At 41.3% G+C, this 20,049-nt stretch overlaps 1 protein-coding gene across 3 annotated transcripts in view; it reads right to left on the bottom strand.

Annotated features, from left to right (window-relative positions):
• PELI1 (pellino E3 ubiquitin protein ligase 1) overlaps nucleotides 1-19,770 on the bottom strand; it is a 46,054-nt gene extending 26,284 nt beyond the window's left edge. Inside the window, exons 1-4 of one of the 3 annotated variants that reach the window (XM_062611816.1) lie at nucleotides 19,689-19,770; nucleotides 19,348-19,656; nucleotides 18,655-18,706; nucleotides 7,372-7,536 (exon numbers count right to left, since the gene is read on the bottom strand). In XM_062611816.1, coding sequence (XP_062467800.1) covers nucleotides 7,372-7,426 — 55 coding nt within the window. In that variant the 5' untranslated portion in view covers nucleotides 7,427-7,536; nucleotides 18,655-18,706; nucleotides 19,348-19,656; nucleotides 19,689-19,770. The remainder of the gene's footprint in view (nucleotides 1-7,371; nucleotides 7,537-18,654; nucleotides 18,707-19,347; nucleotides 19,657-19,688) is intronic. The other 2 variants (XM_062611834.1, XM_062611824.1) reach the window with 2 other exon arrangements.
• Between the last annotated feature and the right edge of the window lie 279 nt (nucleotides 19,771-20,049).

Here is a 20,049-nt window from a genome sequence, read left to right as displayed (position 1 = left end):
CTTTGGATAGTCTTCATATAAGGTACAAAACCTGTCCCTTTCTAAACATATCACCTCCAGCATTTACATATAAAAGCATATGACCTACATACTGTGGGATACCTGTCAGAGGTCTGCCTGCTCTCTGCAAGTCAAGTGTCAGGTTTTTATAGTGGCCTGATAGTATATATTACAGCCCTATACATAAGTTAATATATATTAATAACAAATATTTATGACATTCAAGCACGTCTTTTGGGGAATATTTTAAATAGTGTTGTATAAGCTCCAGTACAGAACAAAGGTTACTTTAGGTAACAACCCAAGAGAACAAGAACTGATTACTTTGCATAAGCAGCAAGTTTCTAATACAGGTACACTGAAATACCTCCAGATACATTAAAAGCTCTCTCTTAAAGAACCAGCTTTCATGCTAATACAACTTGTATTTATACATAAACAGAAGCCAAACTTTTTTTGCACACTTAAACCTTCCATGTTCATTGCCTCCTACAGCCAGCAATTTAGGCAGGACAAAGTTCAACTATCTCCCCCACCTCTTCATGTTAGATCACTTGCCTATTTCCACTTTGTTACTGCTAAGAGAAAGAGAATCCCATGGTATTCAATTATATCTTTTCTTTATAATCCCATGGGCAATACATGATTTAGCATATCTAGAGAGGAGCAATACTTCCTACACTTTAATCCAATTTGGATAAGAGGTTTGCTGCTTATAAAAATAAACCAGCAGTTGCACTTTACCTCTGCATAGACACTAACACTCAGCAACATAAAGGTCATTCCCAAAGATGATCTAGTTGAAGATGTCCTGCTCATTGCATGGGGGCTGGAACTAGGTGCCCTTTGAAGGTCCCTTCCAACACAAACTATTCTATGATTCTATAAAGAGTAGTACAAATTCAGGGCTAGGAATGACTTCCCTAAATTTTACTCTCCTTGGTTGAGACAAGAATGCAGTTTCTTGTTTACAGGTACAGGAGGGAGCTGCTAGGTACTCTTGGCTTTGCCACATGTGACTTTTGGCATTATTGTGCCAAATACATTCTCACACAAAAAGCCAAGGATAGAATACCTCAACCATGGATATGGAGCTATACTACTTCTACAGGGACCCAAGAGACTTTGGTCTGACCATGTGGTCCAGTTTTAATTAAGAGCTAAGGAAATCATTACATTTAACATTTGACTTACAGTTGGATGCTTTCAAGGTTTCACTAGTTCCCAATTTGCTATGCATACAGAAAAAAAAATGTTACCTTGAAATAACAAAGTACCTAGCTGAAAATGGCAACTCTTAAGTTAGTCTGCTCTTCAGTTACAACCAGAAGAACGCCAATGGAAAAATACTTTCAAGTGTGTGGGTCATGTAAGATACATTTTTGAAACACACCAAAAGGTATTTTTGTACCAAGATAGGGGCAGGTTTGTGTTAAAAACAGCCATGATCTCCAGAATCTGTATGGCTTTCTCTCCTCTCAGAGTATGCCACTGAGGAAAGCAAAACCAGACAAAAACATAGCATATGAAGACAGAATTAATGTTAAATTGGTGGAGTATGGGGATCCCAATGGTCACTGTGTCAGAATGCTTTCAAACTGTGCACTCAATGCTAGGCAGCATTAAAATGTTCAGCTGTGAGTTTTATGGCCTGCCCTTGCATTTTTAATGATAAGCTGCACCATCGACCCTTAATGAAATTACATTAGCAAGGCAGTTATTTGGCTCTTAGTAATTCTACTAGTGAGGAAAGTGCTCCTGAAGACAAAAATATTCATGTTCTTTCTTGATCCAAAGTCGGTGTGAATACAAACCTTCAAGATTTGGCCTAGAAATTTATAAGATTCCTAAAACTGAGGTTTGGGGACATGTCTTCAACTTATTTCTCCTCATCCAATGCATGCTAAACTTCTTTCCCACATAATATTCTTAAGCAAAATAGCTCAATAATTTCTTCTAAAAACCCTACATGCTTAAAGCTGCATATTGGCTCGACTGGTTCCCTGGAGGTACAGCTCGTATTTCAAAATTAACTGAAGAAGCCTCAAACCAAGTGTAGTTCAGCATTCGCAGATTGGGCTACATTTGTATTGGCACATGCACAAGAAAAATCTACATCTCTTTCCCATTTCAGGCATTTCTCTGAGATGCAAAGATAAATACAAAATTATCTTTAATACTTGCAAACTCACTTCTAGCAATTACCCTGGCTTTGCACTTTGTACCTGCATGCATTGAGGGGCAGGCTTTAAGCAGTAAAGAACTATTCATTTTCTCTCAAAGAAAACTTTTTCCATTCAGGAAATAGGAAACACTTTTGGGGAAATATACTGAAAAGAGCATATAGTCACAGGTCTGACAGCACCAAGACTAAGCAATTTTTAAATAGCACCAGACTATTCAGAACACAGCAGTACTTTACACAGTTTCGAAATCAATTTCACATGATTTACAGCATGCACTTATTTATTAACCAAAGTGACTGGTTAATATAATACAGACTTCTATCCTTCTGAATCCTGATAGAGGTTGAGAAGTTTCCACTTTAACTCATGGTGTGCACTCCCAACACCCTACCAATAGACTACTGTTTGGTTATCTTCAAGTCCACCTCTGGGTACCAGAGAAACCTTAAATCCTGTTTTTCTAGCATAGCAAAGTAATAATTAAGGATGAAGGAGCTGTTTCACTTGCCCTTTTTTAGTCAGCTGTTCAGTGCAGACTGATTCATTCCAAGAAATCTGGCTCTTCAGAGGTAGGCTTTGCAAGGTTTAGGGGTAGAGCAGCCCTCTCAGGACTGACATTGTTTATGAACATTTTACTCAATTACTAACAGCTGCTCATCCTGAGCACAGTGGTGGCTCGTTCCACACGCATTCAGGAAGGTTTGTACACGTCCTGCTCGCATTCAGTTTGCTGCTTGTCATTAGTTAATGTCCTGCTTAAGGATGTTTCGCATCACCCGTTTGTGGAGCAGAAAAGCAGCACGCAAAGGGCAACACACTGCAAAGGGCATGAAGAGTCATAGGCAACCAGCTGGCACGCGTTACGAGGTTACTACCCAGGCTCAGCAGAGATGTCTGACCACATTCAAGCTCCTGAACCAATGCAAATCCAAAGTACAAAAGCACACTTAAGGAAGCCCATACAAGTAATTAACAATACAACAGACATGCTAAATAAACTAAAGAACTACTGGTATGGCAAATTGATACTGAACAACCAGAATGAGTTTATGAAGTGTCAGACGAGTGAAACAAAGTCTGTGAGTCTGTCAAGCTGATCTGCTGAGACAACTAATAGGCAAGTTGCTCCCTTCAGCAGCATGTATTGCCTCCATGCAACTTAGTGGCAGACATTTGGAATTTTGAAAACAAGTTTTCCAAGCATGCTCAGTCTCCCTTCAGCAACTTAGTTGTAGAAGTAGCTATAGAAGTAATGTATATTATCTAAACATGAAAGAAAGACTTTCTCTGGCTTTGCAGCCACTGATGTACTTAAGCACTTCAAAACTCTTACGCCATTCTGTACTTTCAGCATTTCTCCGATGGAAGTGTGTGAATTACATGTCCCCAAAATAAACTCTGAACTACATAAATAAATACAGCACTGTCACAAGCTCGCCCTCCTGTAGTCTCTCTTTTATAATACTTATCCCTTGTCTGTAAACATGATTGTTAGGACAAAAACATGTGAGGTCAGCAGCACCAAACAACTCTGAAATGCTATCAATTCTATGAAACATAACACAAGGAGTGCATCAGCTCCAATAATGTTCTTGGCATTTTCCTTTTAGTAACCACATTCAAGCTGAGGTTTTTTTTACTTATTAGAAAGGGGGCACTGCATTATAATGCAGAGAAAAGAAAGAAAAATAGGCAAACACAAAAAAACTGTCTTCTAAAAACAGTCTACACTTTAAAACCAATCTGTGACTTAAGCTGTTTAATTTGAAAGCACAGTTTAATAACATGGTGGGAAAGAACTGGTAACATTAGATGCACAGCTATATAATTTTAATTATATTTTAAAATCTAATGAAGTTACAGTAACTACCTCATATTAGAAATATTTTTTTTTTTAATTACTTGAGAAGGATACAAGCATCACAGCCAAAATACAAGAGCACAAATGTTGACACAAAGCTGCAGTCCTGAAACTCACCCAACAAGAACCGTGAGTTATTGCTCAGCACCTGTGGAGCAAAGCACCACTTCTGGGAATAACTGCATGTTCCCAGTTTTGCAATGAAGAGTTATTTCTTACTGTTTCTGGTATTAAAGCTAAGCATGCTCATATTTGCTGCACTGGGGTTTGCAAAAGTCCAGCTGTGGGAGTAAGCATGTATTAGTTGTTGCAGGTCTTTTTAAGAACAAGATTGAGCTTAACATTGAAGTGTTCAGGAATTCCTGAGCTTCTTTTTATATTCAGACCTGTCTTTCCAGGTCACCCCCCCACATTCAGCAAAATGAAAAGGTTAATACAATCACAGTAAATGTAATTTCCATCCTAACATCCTCATGTTACCCATTCTTTATGAACAGATTTAAATATCAGTGTTTCCCAAAGTTGTGGCATGGGGCTTATTCCGTAACTTTTGATAAAGAAGTCTACTTAAAATATAAAATTCTGACAAAAAAAGAAAAAGAAAGGCTGCAATCCCTACCCCCAAAACAATAGCACTATAGCTGCACACACTGAAACAGCAAGACCTGTCTTTACCTGCAAAAATAAAGGTCCCCAATAAAAAAGTTAAGCAAAAATAGCAGAAGACCTAATACAAAGGGCATTGAAATATTACAAATAACAACTCTCAGTGAAGTGGCAGCCAACTGAAATCAAAGCTCGTAAGAAAATCTTTCTTGTTAATCAGAAGCAACACGGAATCTCTTTCTGACCAGAAATGCAGAGAATAATCTAAACCAGCTCCAGCATACAGACAACTGCATCCTTTGACAAAACTTCAGCCTTTCAGATAACTGCTTACAAACTCAACATGCTACAAAGATGGTTTTTACTATGGAACAAATGAAGAATCTCTTATTTTTTTAAAATAAAAATACAAATAAAAATACTCCTCGCAGCCTATAAGTTTAGCCAAGACTGGAACACTGCAACAAGATCCTCTTCTTTAAGTGTCTTTTTAAAGCATGCCAAAGCCATTAGTTAGAAGGATAATCTAAATAAAGTCATTGTTAAAAAAATAAAACTACATCATACCATGCCTGAACAGCCAAAGAACTGGTCAGGGAGGAAGGATTATTTCCTGGCACAGTAATGTAGCAACAGACCAAATTCTCCCTCTCTTTTTATTATTGTATTAAGCCTTCACAATGTTTCACAAAAATAAAACTGAGGTTTGTAGCTCATCTGTTGAACAGATGATCATTTCTATAGAGCAGCAGGACTTTGTTTCTAGGCGTACAGTGCAAATATCAAAGTAAAAACTTACTTAGCAAGAAAAAGAAACTAAAGTCCAGTTTCTGGTTTTGTTCATCTACCAGGTGACCTCACCAAACCTGATACCTGAGCCTAATTATGCAGGTGCAATTAAGGATTCAGCTGCTTTGAAGGCAACTGAATTAACCAGCGTAAGCGAGATTGCTATCAGCCTACCTAAGCAAGACTGTACTAGAGCAGATCTGGGCTGGACATGTAATTTAATTCACACTCTGATTTCTGGATAAGCCTCAGACCTTCAGGATAATTACAGTGCATCAGAGACAATGCTCAGTGTCAGTTATAGCATTTAAGTTGTGTACTGTTTGTCTGACAGAGATGAAGCACTCAAATGTGAAGTTACCTTCCAGCTTCTCAAACCATCAGCTTCAACTTCAACTGTGTTCCACAACTCTTAAGGAATGACACTCTTAGTGAGAGGTTTTTTGCTTATACACAAGTATTTGAGCACTCAAGTTCTCTCTGACCCACAATTTTTCATTAGATAGAAACTTCTTCCTAACAGATGAGACTCTTGAGTTGGTAAAACAAACCCCTAACAGCTACACTATTATTAAACCTCTAGACCACACTGTACTATCTGTTGAGCTTCACCTTGAAATGCACTGGCAGAGTTAACGAATTCTGAAATAAGAATTCACTGATGATAGAAACTTGACAGAAAATTGAGAGGCACAGTGGAATACATAGCTGATCAGAAGCTGAAGTAAATATGCAGCACGAATTCAAGTCAGCAAACTCACATGAAATAAATAATGAAGTTGTGTCTTCTACATTTATAATGGTTTGGGCTGTTAACCACCAATACTGACTGCTCATAGCCAATTTTAGGACAACTGGCAATTGAAACAAAAATAGCAGCCATTGAAGTACTGATACCTTTGATCATGAAAAACATTATTATGATTAGCATCTTACGCCTATTTGCTCCAATCCCCTGAGATGGAAAATAAAACTGTAAACATTTTCAAAGTTATATGCCAAAAGACTTCTCACTATTAATCACACCCATTATACTTGAGGTTGTATTCTCAATTTCACTCTCATTAACTTGGTATGAAAACTGGCCCAAGCAAGGAAAAGTTGATGCTCTCGCACCACCACATTACTACCTTGGTACAAGCAATAGCAAGGAGAAAGCAGCTGTTGTCCTCAAACCAGAGGGCTAAGGAAAAAGAACAAGTCACAGATACGTTCACAGACAAAGTTATGGAAAGCAATGCAAGAATTTTAAGCCTACCACATGAGAAAGGTATATAGTCAGTCTAATGACAAACTTAAGACACAGCTCCCTGTTGGAAAACTCCTTGTTTCTCTGAAGTTAGGGAGAAAAGTCAGCTTATGGAAAAACTCTGGCAATTCTGGAGCAAAGAAGGGTACGGTGCTGCACAACTCAGATCTGGAGTGGGAGTTATATGTATTCACAGCCCAGGGAGATGGGAGAGAGAAGGCATCGCTCTCAGCAGGCAGTAATAACTGGGAAACAACCTTCAGCAGAAATCCAACATTAGGGCATGAGAAAGTACAATTTGGTACAGCTTAGGAGGCCTCTCTCTAATATAATCATCTGTAGTTTTGTAACAGCTGGGAGTGGTTGCTGTATAGAGATGCTGTCCAATAATCAACCTAAAGCATTCTCTTTCCACTTTACAAAGGACATTGTTTAGAGAACAAATACTGTTACAGACAGTAACAGCAAGACAATACCAACAGCTTGTATTGTTCTACACTTGTACTTCTAGCAACTAAACTCAATCAAAATCTTGAAGAGGTAAATAAAAGGTCTATTTTAAGGGAATTCTAGAATGAGTCATTGAATTTTCTCCACAAATTTTTCATCCAGAGAAGGAAGTTCATGTGCAAGTAGAAAAATGTGTTCTTTTAGAGCAACTGTGTAGTGGGGAAACTCACCGTGTCCAAGAACCGCGAGATTGTAACCGCACTTCCACTTGGATTTACGATACATAATCAAAAGCCACACTTGCAGAGGGAAAATGACCTGTTGATGATGGTGGCTGTCAACAATGGGTTCAGATCAGTTAGCTGCTAGTGCAGACAGGACAACATTTTTCAACACTGCGAGAGAAAGTCAGAGTGAGACCATATGGTTAAGCCCCATCCACATTAGCACCAAGCAGCTAGCATCAGCAATTGAGAACTGTCAGCTGGGAGAGGAGTGGTGAGAAGTATACCTGTTGCTCACAGCCACTGTAAAGAATGGTTTTGTAGAGATTTATCAATGTTAGTTCTGCATCTACTGGAATAAATGCACTTTGAGAAAATACAAACAGGTAATTGCACACAGCATGTCCTTGTGTCCAATCAGTAATCCTAGTGCAGAGCAACTCAAGTACTTAGTTGTTTAAAGTATTCAAGGAATTCAGATACCAGTTGGTTTCAGCATGCTCAAGAACATATTCTGGAATTATACGGGGTAAGTTTTACATTTGCAGAAGATTGACAGTTACAGGTAAGCACCAGACAAGTACTGTCAGCAGATACCCCAGCTGTATGCTACACAAGACCATGCAAAATAAAGGGATGAGATAACTGGCTTTAACTTCAAACTACTTTGAGTAGGGGGAGCGGGACTAGATGATCCCCAGAGTTCCCTTCCAAAACAAATTCTTATGATCATTGACAAGCCTGGCCACTAATGCAGAGGCACGAGCTTTCATGCAGAGACTGAAGCACTGAATCACACTACTATTATTTATCACCTACTCTCACAACCTGCAGGAATGCCTGCACTTAGTTGTTACGACTAACACAGAGCAGGAGCACATCCTGTAGTTAAGCAATTTTAAGACAGCATAAAATACCACTGCAAAAGCAGCAGTCCTGCCTATCACCCTGCATTTAGATGTAAGGTTTCTGCACAACCACATTTATCAACAGATTCACACCCCAGTCTGTTCCTCGGTTGGATTTACCTGGTTCCACACATGCATCTGATCATAGGCCAGGAACAGAGAGCTGGAACCACCTTTCCCATAGTAGACTTTGTGTTCATTTCCAGGAAAAAAGCAAAATCATGTATTTTTAAATGCATGGACTAATTAATAGTGAGATGTTAGAATCTGTTCCTGAGCAGTACTTAAAAGCTGTGTTTAATCTTGAAGAACAAGGGAACATAGCTACTCCTATTCTTAACTTTGGAGCTAATTCTGTTTTCTTTATAGTCACTCTTCTATTCAACTTACTTTGTCCATATAAGTAACAAAAGCTACATTCATCAGCAAAACACAGCTTAGTACAGCAATAATCTTATTAGCATACCAAGCTTATATGAAGGATATTTGAAAATTAAGCTTGAAAACAAGCACAGTAACAGCAATAAACTAAAAATTTCAAATTCTGACTCAATTACACGCAACATTATTCTGCCTTCATCAAGTTTAGTAATTTCCTGTACATTTCTCCATAGGACTATTTTCTATTACTTTTTGCTATGCTTAGGGGTCTAAGACTTGGGACAAATTGAGACAAGAAGAAGACAAGCACCATTAGTCTACTCCCTTTTGCAGCATAACGTTTCTCATAAGAACTGGTGCTACATCACCAAGATAAAAATGACCAAAGCACTTTTGGGAGGCAAAAATGAGGCGCGGTTTGTCTGCTAACATTAATGCAAGTTACTTCCATAACCAGTTGCTACAATAAAATGTGAGGTATACATTAACACATCTTAGGGTACATTTGCAAAAACTCTTCTACCAATAATTGTTTCAAATCAATCATCTGGTTACAGACCGGGAAAGCATCTTCTAGCACTGTAGAAACTGAATAAGGCCTCAGCAGAGGTTCCAGAACATGTGTGCCAAGTTGGAAGGGAGACAGGTGGAGGACAGAAAATGGGGTCTCTGAAGACTGTGGGATGGTACCTGAAGATTGTCAAAGCTGAAGTGATGCTTCTGAAGACTGATCACCACCCTTACGGAGTAAAGTCTGAACTATAAATTGTGGCTGAGGACTAGACAACTAAAGATAAACTTAAAACCCCACTCAATCCTTTGGCATAAGAGCTAGGCCGAAGAAAAACTGCTGAGTGCCATGGTTAAGCCTACAGTGAAGACCAACTAGGAACTCCCACTTACTTCAATTACAATAGTGACTATTAATATGGAGTGTAAAACTCCTTGTGATTTTAAGCGTCTGTATCAAGAGACACCTCTCTTCCCCACTTACATACATGTCTTTGAAGAGCTGAGCGACTTTAGTGACACTAGCAGAAGGTAAAGTTGCAAAGCAGAAACCACAACAGGCTATACCTTAATAGAAGGAAGCTCAGCAGGAGCAAAAGAGGCAAAGGGGGAAAACCCAGGCTTCACTGAGTGCCATGCTGTCCCACACCAGCACAATGGAGGGGAATCCTGCTCTACTCTGAGGGCTGTGAGCCACCTGGGCAGAAGCCATACTTTTGCACAGCTACTTGGCCCTGAGGGTTGAAAATAAAAGATGAACAGCCAAAATACAAGGCCAACAGACACAGCTCTCAGGCAGGGATCAGCAGACCTGCAGTATTATGAACACTGCAGCCCATGCTGGCTGGCTGTTTTGCACTATACCCTATCCTTTCCCTCAGCTATTTCCTTCCTTTCTTTGTCCACCTACCATAGCTCCTATTTGTGCTGTTTCTCACCCCTATCTCTTCCTTTTTTTGTCCCTACAGAGTCCAAGGTCTTAAAAGCAGGCTTCAATTCATACAGCCTACAAGCACTGCAAAATTAAAGTTTGCAATTTTTTGTATGTTTAGTTGATTGTAACATTAATTTCCCATCTCAGCTTTTTATTAAATTGCAGTTTCTTCAAAGACACTCAATGGACTGTGTTTATACTACTACCCATAGTCACAGTAGACCAGTCAGTATTAAAGACAAGAGTTCACAAATAATGTAGTGTGCTGATGTAGCTTCTATAAATGGAGAGTTTGGCCACTGCAGAGACGTCTGATCTACAGCTCTCACTCACATAAACAGTCTGCAGCCACACAAATAAAGACTGTCAAGATCCTTCCCCAAATTCCTGCAGGGAAAAGAAATTAAAATGATAGCAGATTGGATGGAACAGTTCTAAGAAAAATCAATAATGGTAGCTGTAAAATCTAAAATTAACATAAGTCTGGTTTTGATGCTTTCAGTACAAACAGTACATTAAATTTGGCATAAGCCCAATGGAACATGAAGTTCTTGTGGACAATGTCTGCCAAGAGCTAGAAATATAGCACTTAAGTCTTTAAAGAACAATCAGAGAGGCACAGACCATTTCTACTTTATGCATCTGAAAAAAAATTAAATCAAGGTGATCTTTCTGAGGGAACATTTGTATTAAATCTAATTGGTGTGCTTTGTGCAATACTGAATTGAGTGAATGCCAACCGGCAGAGAATCAGTATTTGTCATTTTATAATCCATCCCACTTGTGACAAAGGTTACAAATAACCTCCCCATATCCCAAATCACTGTGCTTTCCTCCTCAACATCAGGCTTGAGTCTCAAGGTAAATTCTGTACCTGGTCCATGGTCATGCTGACACGTCTAAACATCTGACACAGTGGAAGCAGAAGAAAGAATGTGAAGAATGAACTCGGGGAACTCACACTGCGCTATCATTTTTTTTCACCCACCTTCACATTTTCTGGTACTTCATTAGTTTACATGCCTCAGAGCAGAGCAAGATTTGATTAGTAACTGAATATTAATTCTCATTTCTGTGGCAACCTCCAAACATTAGCAAATTACACATCAACACACCTGTGAGTTTCTAACCTTTATTAAAAATAAGGACAAAAATAAAGCAGAGGAGAGGGGGGCAGACAAGCCTAACATCCATCTGGGGCTTTGGAGACATCATCCATCATACCAACACACAAGTTCCTCTCCCCACCACCTCCCACACACTGAGCTCTTAATTGGACAGGAGGGTGTAGTGCACTTCTAGCTTTGCTAGGTTTTCTGCTATTACACATGGGAAAGCTTACACATCCTTTCCCCACAGCTCCCAGGGATTCAGAAGGGAACACACCCCTCCTGTCTTTAAGGCAAATACAAGCTGCTTGCATAGAAGGATCGCAGCACCAGCTCTGCCTTGGGAAACTGGAGAGCAAGAGAAGGGGAAACAGGCAATGTTACACTTAACATCTGCCCAGAGTGAGGCAAGAAACTTCTCATGCCCTCTCACTCTATACGTAAGCCAAGCACTATCTAGATCTCTAAAACTGCTATTTCTTGATGACTGAGGTTTTGAAACATGCAACAAAACAGCCAGATAAATCTGACTGCTAATCCTCTTCATTAATAGCTATAAAGTAGCAGCAGCACGCCTGCAATACTTGCTGTTGTGGACGCTAAGAGACTGACAGACACCAGACACTTGCTACCCTTGCTTACTGACAGGATTAATAAGCTCTTCTCCCTACAACCAGTCCCTCTTGGCTTCAAGGTAAAGGTTAATTCTTCCCTCATCTTTTGGATCAGGCTCTTATCTCTGCTGCTGTTTAGACACTGCCAACTTGAACTCGCTCCTCCCCAAAGTTACAGTAAATGAAAGACACCAAGAAATAAGCTTGTAACACTTTCCCTCTAGAGGTAGGAGTTTCTCTTGCTAACTACGCGTATCTCAAAACAGTGAAATATGCATAGTTATTTCAATGAGAAAAAAAAAATAAATAGTGTATAAATAGGCATAGAAATTCAAAAGCAGTTGCTACATCTAAGTCACAAGTGGCTTATAAGCCCCCACATTTTACTACAGCATCCTGGCCTTTCTTAGTCAGTAGTGAGGTACAAGGCCCTACTTTGTTTTCACATCTGCTGCTCAGAAAGCCCCAGACAAAGCTAATACACTGGCCACAACACTGATGAAGTTGTGTTACATCTATATAAGTGTGTTTATATAATATATATATATAATGGTTTAACTCTTTAATAGGTGCAGAGACAGGAGATTGGAGCAGGAAGCAGTCCTTATCTGAAGTGTCAGCACTACCATCACTCTGGTTTCCCATACATGAATAGCCACAAATTTCCTACACATGAGGAACTCTATGTAGTTTGTCAGAAGATTTTGACATCCTTGGTAGCCTGTTACATTTCCTTTCCTAAACTCAGAGTACTTGCCCAGCAGAAAGCAGCCAGACCCAAGAGAAAGCAGATATCCTACCTGTGATATTAGCTAAGGGTTGAGGCCACTGTAGTCCCTTTCACTGTAGAACAGATGTTCAAAGTCATCATGAAAACCAGCAGCAATGTAAATACAGCAAATCAAATACCTACGTGCATTTACTTCTTCCATGTTGAGCATTCCTCAGAGCATTTAAAGTGGCTCAGGGAAAAAGCAAACCAAGCCAAACAAAGAAAAAAGTGTATTAGTGGGATATGGCGGAACTGACATATTTTTAGAATTAGCAGTTTCTCCCAAGAGGTGCATTACAGAAGGAAAATAAGCAACAAGTTCTTTAAAAGGAAGCAAATTACTTTACAGTAATCCTCCATGTGCAATGAATTTTGGATTTTTCCCTTATCCTCATACCAAATAAATAGTTGAGCTACATGACAAAAGAACCATTACTTGTTTTCCCAGCTGAATCTTGTGTCAAACCATGATTAAGGCAATATTTATTCTTGTAAAAATATTGTGCTGAGCTGCAACTGCTTCATGAAAGTGGAAGGAATATCAAGGTGGCATCAGCCAAAAATCCCAGTATACATATTAACACTTCAGGAAGAGGAGCCTTGAGATTCTTAGCAGGAGTTCCTCAGGAACCACTTAACATTATTTAACATGACTAATTTGTCTTAGGACAAAGAAAATACATATGAAGTACTCAAGTTTGCATGAGTTTAAAATCAAGTCTTTACTAGTTAATACTGCTTGACCATCAGAAGCAGAAGGAACTGAGGACAGGGAAAGCAAGCACTCTGGGACAGATCTGTAACCATCACAGAGGCATGATCCTAACACAAATACATAACCTTAAGCCTAGTTTTCCTATTAGTTTAATGTTGCCTTAAAGCATCCCAATGGACATGATGGTTAAGGGGGCCATATGTGCAGGCTACACAGACATGCTATTTCCCTTACCAAGAGCCCACAGTTCCACGCAGGTACTTTGTGTGCTGCCCCAGCCATTGCTGATCACTTCTTAGACAAAGATGACTGTCTGGATGAAAGCATTTCAAGCTAGATCTAACATGGAGATACCAGTGTGGTTGCCCTGACCCAACGAACAATTCAGACAACACGAATCAACAATATGAATGATTGTGAATCAAAGAAATTCTTCATTTTAAGGCTGGTGAGATATTGGAAAGGGTTGCCCAAAGAAACTGTGGATAATCCATCCTTGGAGGTGTTCAAGGCCAGGTTGGATGGGACTTGGAGCAACCTGCTCTAGCAGAAGGTGTCCCTGCCTGTGGCAGGGGGTTAGAACTGTATGACCTTTAAGGTCTCTTCTAACCCAAACCATTCTGTCATTCTATGATCCAGGTCTAGGGGTTACCATCCTAGAGGACAAGCTGGCAGAAAGAAGGGGGAAACTAACTCAACAGCTGCTACTTTCCAGTTGCAAACTACTCCAGATGAGCCATCAGACAATTAAAAATAGAAATAGTGCTTCAGAAGCACTGAAGAGGCAAGCAGGACAGGGCAAGATGCTCAAATCAGATCACTAAGTTTGCTCTTGCTATGCCTCCAGAAACTCTTGGAAGACCTTGAGTTCCACTGATGCTAATGGCAGATCTTAACAGTCATCTTAAGGAAAATAAATCAGTCCCTTTGAATTTGATGTCTACCCCCCAGACTTTGTACATGAATTAAGGAAAAGAGGTATTCCAGCTCAGGAAAAAGTATTTTTAAACATTTGTAATGAAGTTCAAATGGTTATATAGCTGCAGAAACACTGCATACAAGCAACTAAGTACATCCAGGCAGATGAATTAGCTGGCAATGGAAGAAAAAACTCATTGATGGTGGTCTACTTAAGGACAATTTTGTCTAGGCAGGTTTTTGTGTTTTCTTTATAGTGTGTTTTTTTTTCTCTTTTGTGGTTTTGGTCAGGTTTGTTTGGTTTTCTTTCCCATCTTCAAGTCCTAGCTCAAATAAACTATTCCCCAAAGAATCTCAACCAAGCAACTTGCTTCAATCCCATATCTTGCAAGCATCTACAAAATATTTTTGATACATCCCACGCAAAACCTCAATCAATCCACAGAGCAGCATTCTCTAGTAGCTATTCATATTATGATCTATCCTAATAACAAAAATATTTTCTGTATCACTTCTAGTCTTTCTAACTTCAGCTTTTTCTTACTTTCCTTGCTGTTCATTTCCCTGCTGTCTACAACACGGAGTTTCAGCCACTACAACAAATGTTACAGACCCACAAATGGAAATGCAGTGTTTAGTGACCAAAGCTTTTCTGCCAAAACCACCACACTTACCTCCCTGAACATTTAATATGTAAACTAACAGGCTGACAAAAGCACTTTATCAGCAAAAAGCTTGTCTACATCTGGGATTTTGATTAACTTTTGCAATTAGATTGTGCAATTGCTCCCCTGAACACATACATGCCCACCATGCAGACCAGCACCCCTCTGGCCCAAGTATCTCTGTACTATTAAAAAAAAATAGCTTTTCCCAAAAGGAACACCCTTCTCCCTTCTAAAAACACATTTATGCAATAGATCTGCTACAAACAGGGTCAGCACAGAAAATCATCTGGTTGACATAGCTGCACAGACAACATCAAGAAGGATCAAAAGTGTTTTGAGCCAGCATGATACATATCCAAAGTCTTCTATAACATACTCTACTGGTGAACAAGGAAAGTACTGCAATGTGTCAACTGAATGAATCCTCTTCTCAACAGGAATATAATTATGGGACCAGAGTAAGAGATTTTGACTGCTCCTACTCTGACAACTACCATATACCTTCAATTAGAAGAGTAAAATTATAGGACACTCCCAATCCTGAAACCGCAGCCAGAACTGCAATGCCATGTTCAGTCCACTCTGCTCTCGAGTAAATGAGATTCAAGTACAAAATTCAGCATTTATAGCAGTAAGTACCATGGGTAGCAGTCAAGTCAATATCATTGAATTCATCAGCATGGATTAAGAGACAAGGTTAGCAGATTAACTTTTATTACCTGTTCATGAACTGAACCATGCTCCTGCATGGCAGGGACTGAAGGATACTGTCAATCCTTAACCAAACACTTCCACCCAGGCACTGAGTTCACTCTGAATCAAACAAGCTGCAGAACAGTTCACACTTGAGCCCACATCCCAAAACACCACCTCTCAACATTTACACCTAGTATGCCAACCGGGAGACATTGGTGGAGCAAGACTGGTATTGATAACCACCTACCTTCAGTACAAAGTGCCAGCAGAGGACAACACACTTTCCCTGCAGAGCTTTGCAGTCAACTGTTTCACATCTATTCATGACTACAGGGTTATTCCAGAAAGGTAATTTTGAACAGCTAGCAACATTTGGTGCTCCAAATCACATGACACAGGTCAGCAACAGAAGTCTACAACACAGGGCTCACCTAGGTATCCCATAAGCTGTGCAAACTGACTTGTGCAAAGCACCTCTTCCTACTTGAAACAAGATCTCCTTTTCAATCAATAGAAATACAGAACACTTGGAAAAGAACATATTCATAGTTCAAGGCTGTAATTTTTCTGCAAATCAAGTTACTGTCAATAGATTTACTGCTCTTAGGAAAATGCTGCAACAGCATACAAGCTTGCCTTTCTTTTAGTTGCAGGATGATTTCTAGCATGCCAAAGAGCTTTTGTCTTACCTGGATTTTGAATCTACTGATTCAAACATTTTAAACAAGAAACACAATCACTTGTGAGTATTAATTGCCATATCCATTGCAAAACATTAAGGTCATAAAGAACACACCGCGATGCCCCAGCTACACAATGGAGAGCCTACAGCAGCATAGGGAGAGGGAGATCCATCCCAGGCTTGCCTATGGGCCTCCAGAGAGGCATAGAGCCACTTCAGCTTTGCCCAGCTGACATGATTTGCACTTCATGGGATCAGACCTAAGCTGCTATTTTACCTTCTTCCCCATGAATCTTCCCATCCAGGCAGGCTAACTAGGCCCAGTTAGGGATGCAGTATTAATTTCATGAGAATTAAGGGACTATAGTAGGAGTATGAGATATACTGGTGCATTCTGTTAACCTCTAGATTGAAAGGAAACAACGCAGATCAGATGGAAACACGCTTACTTTTTCCACTGAAACTCAGCAGCATTTAGCTGTGCTCGACCTACTTCCTACACCATCTCTTTGCTGTCACTTCCTTTGACAGTTTGTCAGCATGCTTTTGAACCTGGAGATTAAGGAATGAACGTCTGGGAAGCAAAAGAGCTAGGCTTTTTCCTCTGGATGTACAGTCAAAACTTTTACAGTAGAACCAGCCAGCCGCACAGTGACCAGCTAGCAACAAGTACCTCCAATTACTGGCATCCTGCAGGAATTCCTAATCAACTGTGTAATTTTGCTTACAAGTACGCACTTAAATGTGACTGATTTCTCATGAAACACCCTCATTCTTCCTTTTTTAGCTCAGGGTATAGATTAGCATCTACAAACAGCTTTGGGTTTTCTGCTTTCCTGTATTCCAGAGTTCCTGTCTGAGAAGACATTTCATACCAAGATATACTTCCAATTAGTTCCTTCCAAATGAATAAGTGTCTTAAATACCACTGGCTCCAAGCAGATGATGCTCTATTTTGCATCTACAAACACAATCGCTAACCACAAATCCTGAAGTGAAAGGATCCTGTTTTCCATGACTACTTTCTTAATAGAAACCAGCATTGACACCAAAGTACAAAACAGAGCAGGCAGACTTTATACTAATATGTAAATTCTGCTTTAACTGAAATACTAGTAGTTACTTAAAACCTTAATTTCCAAGGTGAACACTAGCATGGTGACCTGAGGTGTTGAGAAATACTGTGTTTAGTAAGAACAGAAACATTATGCGCACTTCACAAGACTACACTCAGCGTAACATAGGTGCTCCTACAAGTTTAATTCATTTGAAATAGGAGACGTTTAAGCTTAAGGTAGCTGCCTATATACAAGCAAAACGCATTCCTAAAGCTTCCTGCCAGGCCATTCATACGTCTTCAAAAGAGTTAGGACACTTAATCTCACACAGCACTAAACGGGTCTATTTTTCCAACTAGGAGTGCTCCATTTTCTACATACTGGGGGTTTTCTTGTGGGGAAGGAGGCCAGGGAGAGGAGAGGCGCAAGTGTCCCGTGCAGACGCCTGAACTACATTACTCACTTCAAAACTGTCGGCCTAAAACATTACAAAGCCACACGGACCGCACAACACATCTGGGTAGCCTGTTCAAGCTGAAGCTTTCATCTCCAACTAACCTAACTGGCACAAAAAGCAACCGGAGATGTATCATCAACAGGTCATCTGGCCGCTTCTTTGTTACAAAAAAAAAGCCACGAAAAGCTGCTGAACAGAAACCGGAAACAGCCTTTTTTCTCCCCCCCCCCCCCCCCCCCCCCCGACTCCCCTCAACGCGTGCTCAAAATGGAAAATATAAACCCATCGTTCTCCTAACGCTCTAGCTGAAATGCTTTGTAATTTTACTTGCCGAGTGCTGTTTTCAAGGCAGGGGAGTCCCAGCAAACACGAATGGGTGGCCTTTAAAAGGCCAGGAACAGGAGAGCAGTGCAGCTAGGCTGCTTTTTGCTTGCACGTATTCTAGAAGCTGCATTCTGCAGAGATGAAGTAGCTGCAGGTTTTGAGGGGGTAGTTTAAACAAAAACAAAGGGGAAAGGAAAACCAGCGCAGCTTTCAGTATAAAAACACAGCGATTGCTTTAAATATCCTCTTTAAGAGGCAAGAAATATTCAGCTGAAAACACAACTGCTCCTCCTCTCCCCAGCCTTTTAAAAACCCTTTTTTCCACGGCTGTTAGAGGCAGAAATGTTCCCCTTCTATCAGCTCCTCCTGAAATTGCGTTATTTAACTATTTTGGGGGGAAAAAAAGGCAGAAAGAGTGAAAAGAAAAACCCGACCAAAGTTGCGCTGGATGCCAGGGTGCTCACAAAAGAGCCGAGCCTTAAGATCTGAAAGAAACATTCCAAATCCCTCCAGAAGCTTAAAATTAAAAAGGACACAACTTACCTACCAGCTATCTGGATTCCTCCGGACTGAAAAAACATCAAATTCGGGCGAACTAGGGGATAAAAAATAAAGAAGGAAGCTCTCCCACCACGATTTTGTAGGGTAACAACAGCAAAACAAAACCCCCCTTTGTTTTGTTTTCACCCGCCTGCGTGCAGCTCCCATTGAGCGCTCCGGCACAGGGGGCTGCGATAAATGGAGCCTGGACTGGGGCGGGGGGGACTCATCCCCCACCGAAAACAAATATATCGCCCCCACCGCCCCCAAAACCCACCCCCGAGCCCGGCAAAGCCGCGGAGCGCGAACACCGAGCGAGTTCTTGGTCTGTTTTCCTTTCAAAGTGGTGTTCTTCCCGAGGGCAGGCGGCTCGGCAGCCGCTCCATGACAAAGAGCTTCCCCAGCACATCCAGCCCCGGAGCGGGGCTCGGCCAACTCCGGGTGGGTGGGACGGGAAAAAGGACCAAGGAAAAAGGGGGGGAAATAAAGAATAAAAGAAAAAGAGAACAAACTCCCCAAACCCCGGATAAAAAAAAAATAGAGAATTAAGGTAAAGACCGTAACAAAAAGGCAGCCCCGCCGAGGCGCAGCACAAAGCGGCAGAGAAAGAGGGTGAAGGGGGGGAAGCAACCCGAGGAAGCGGCCCCCAACCAGCCCTCACGATACAGGCTCTGTCGCGACAGGCGCGATACTCACCCTCGGTAGGAAGGAAGCCGGAGAAAGAGGCACTCCACGCCAGCAGCAGCAAATCCCCCGGGGAGGCCCAGAGTAAGGGGGAAAGGAAAAGGGCAGCCTCAGCCTCCGTCCACCGTCTCCTCACGGCCGCGCGAACGACGATAGCTCCGGTCGGGCGAGAGGAAAGGCAAAGAACCTCGGCAGCGCTCCCCGCAGCCCCTACGGGCTCCGGCGGGCCGGTGTGGGGAGCGACAGACGGGGAAGCAGCGGCTGCAGCTGCAGGGAAGCGGCTGAAGAGAACACCCGATCACCGCCGGCTCCGCGCCTCCTCTCCTCTCCTCCCCTCCCACCGCTGCTGCTACCGCCGCCTCGCCTCACCGCGCCAACCGCCCTCTGGGCCGGCAGCCGCTGCGCGCTCGCGCACCCCACCGGCGGGGGCGGGGCCACGCACGGCGCGGCGCCACGCCCCCCCAGCCCCGCGGCATGACGGGAGTTGTAGTTCCCCGGCCGCGAGGGTCTCCGCTATCCTTCGGTGTGTGTAGGGGCGGGTACTTGGGTATGTATATACACGTGTGAATATGTATATATGTGTACCTATGTGTATATGTCTGTATATGTGTGTCTATGTCTGTCTATGTATGTATAATACGTGTGTATACACAGAAACATAGAATTATAGAATGGTTTGGGTTGGAAGGGACCTTAAAACTCATCCAGTTCCAA

This window comes from Pezoporus occidentalis, unplaced genomic scaffold, assembly GCF_034315485.1.
Source record: "Pezoporus occidentalis ecotype Australia unplaced genomic scaffold, CSIRO_AGI_Poc_V1 ctg10, whole genome shotgun sequence".
NCBI classification, from domain to species: Eukaryota; Metazoa; Chordata; class Aves; order Psittaciformes; family Psittacidae; genus Pezoporus; species Pezoporus occidentalis.
Note: the sequence above shows the minus strand (reverse complement) of the source record. Positions and strands in the feature narration are given on the sequence as shown.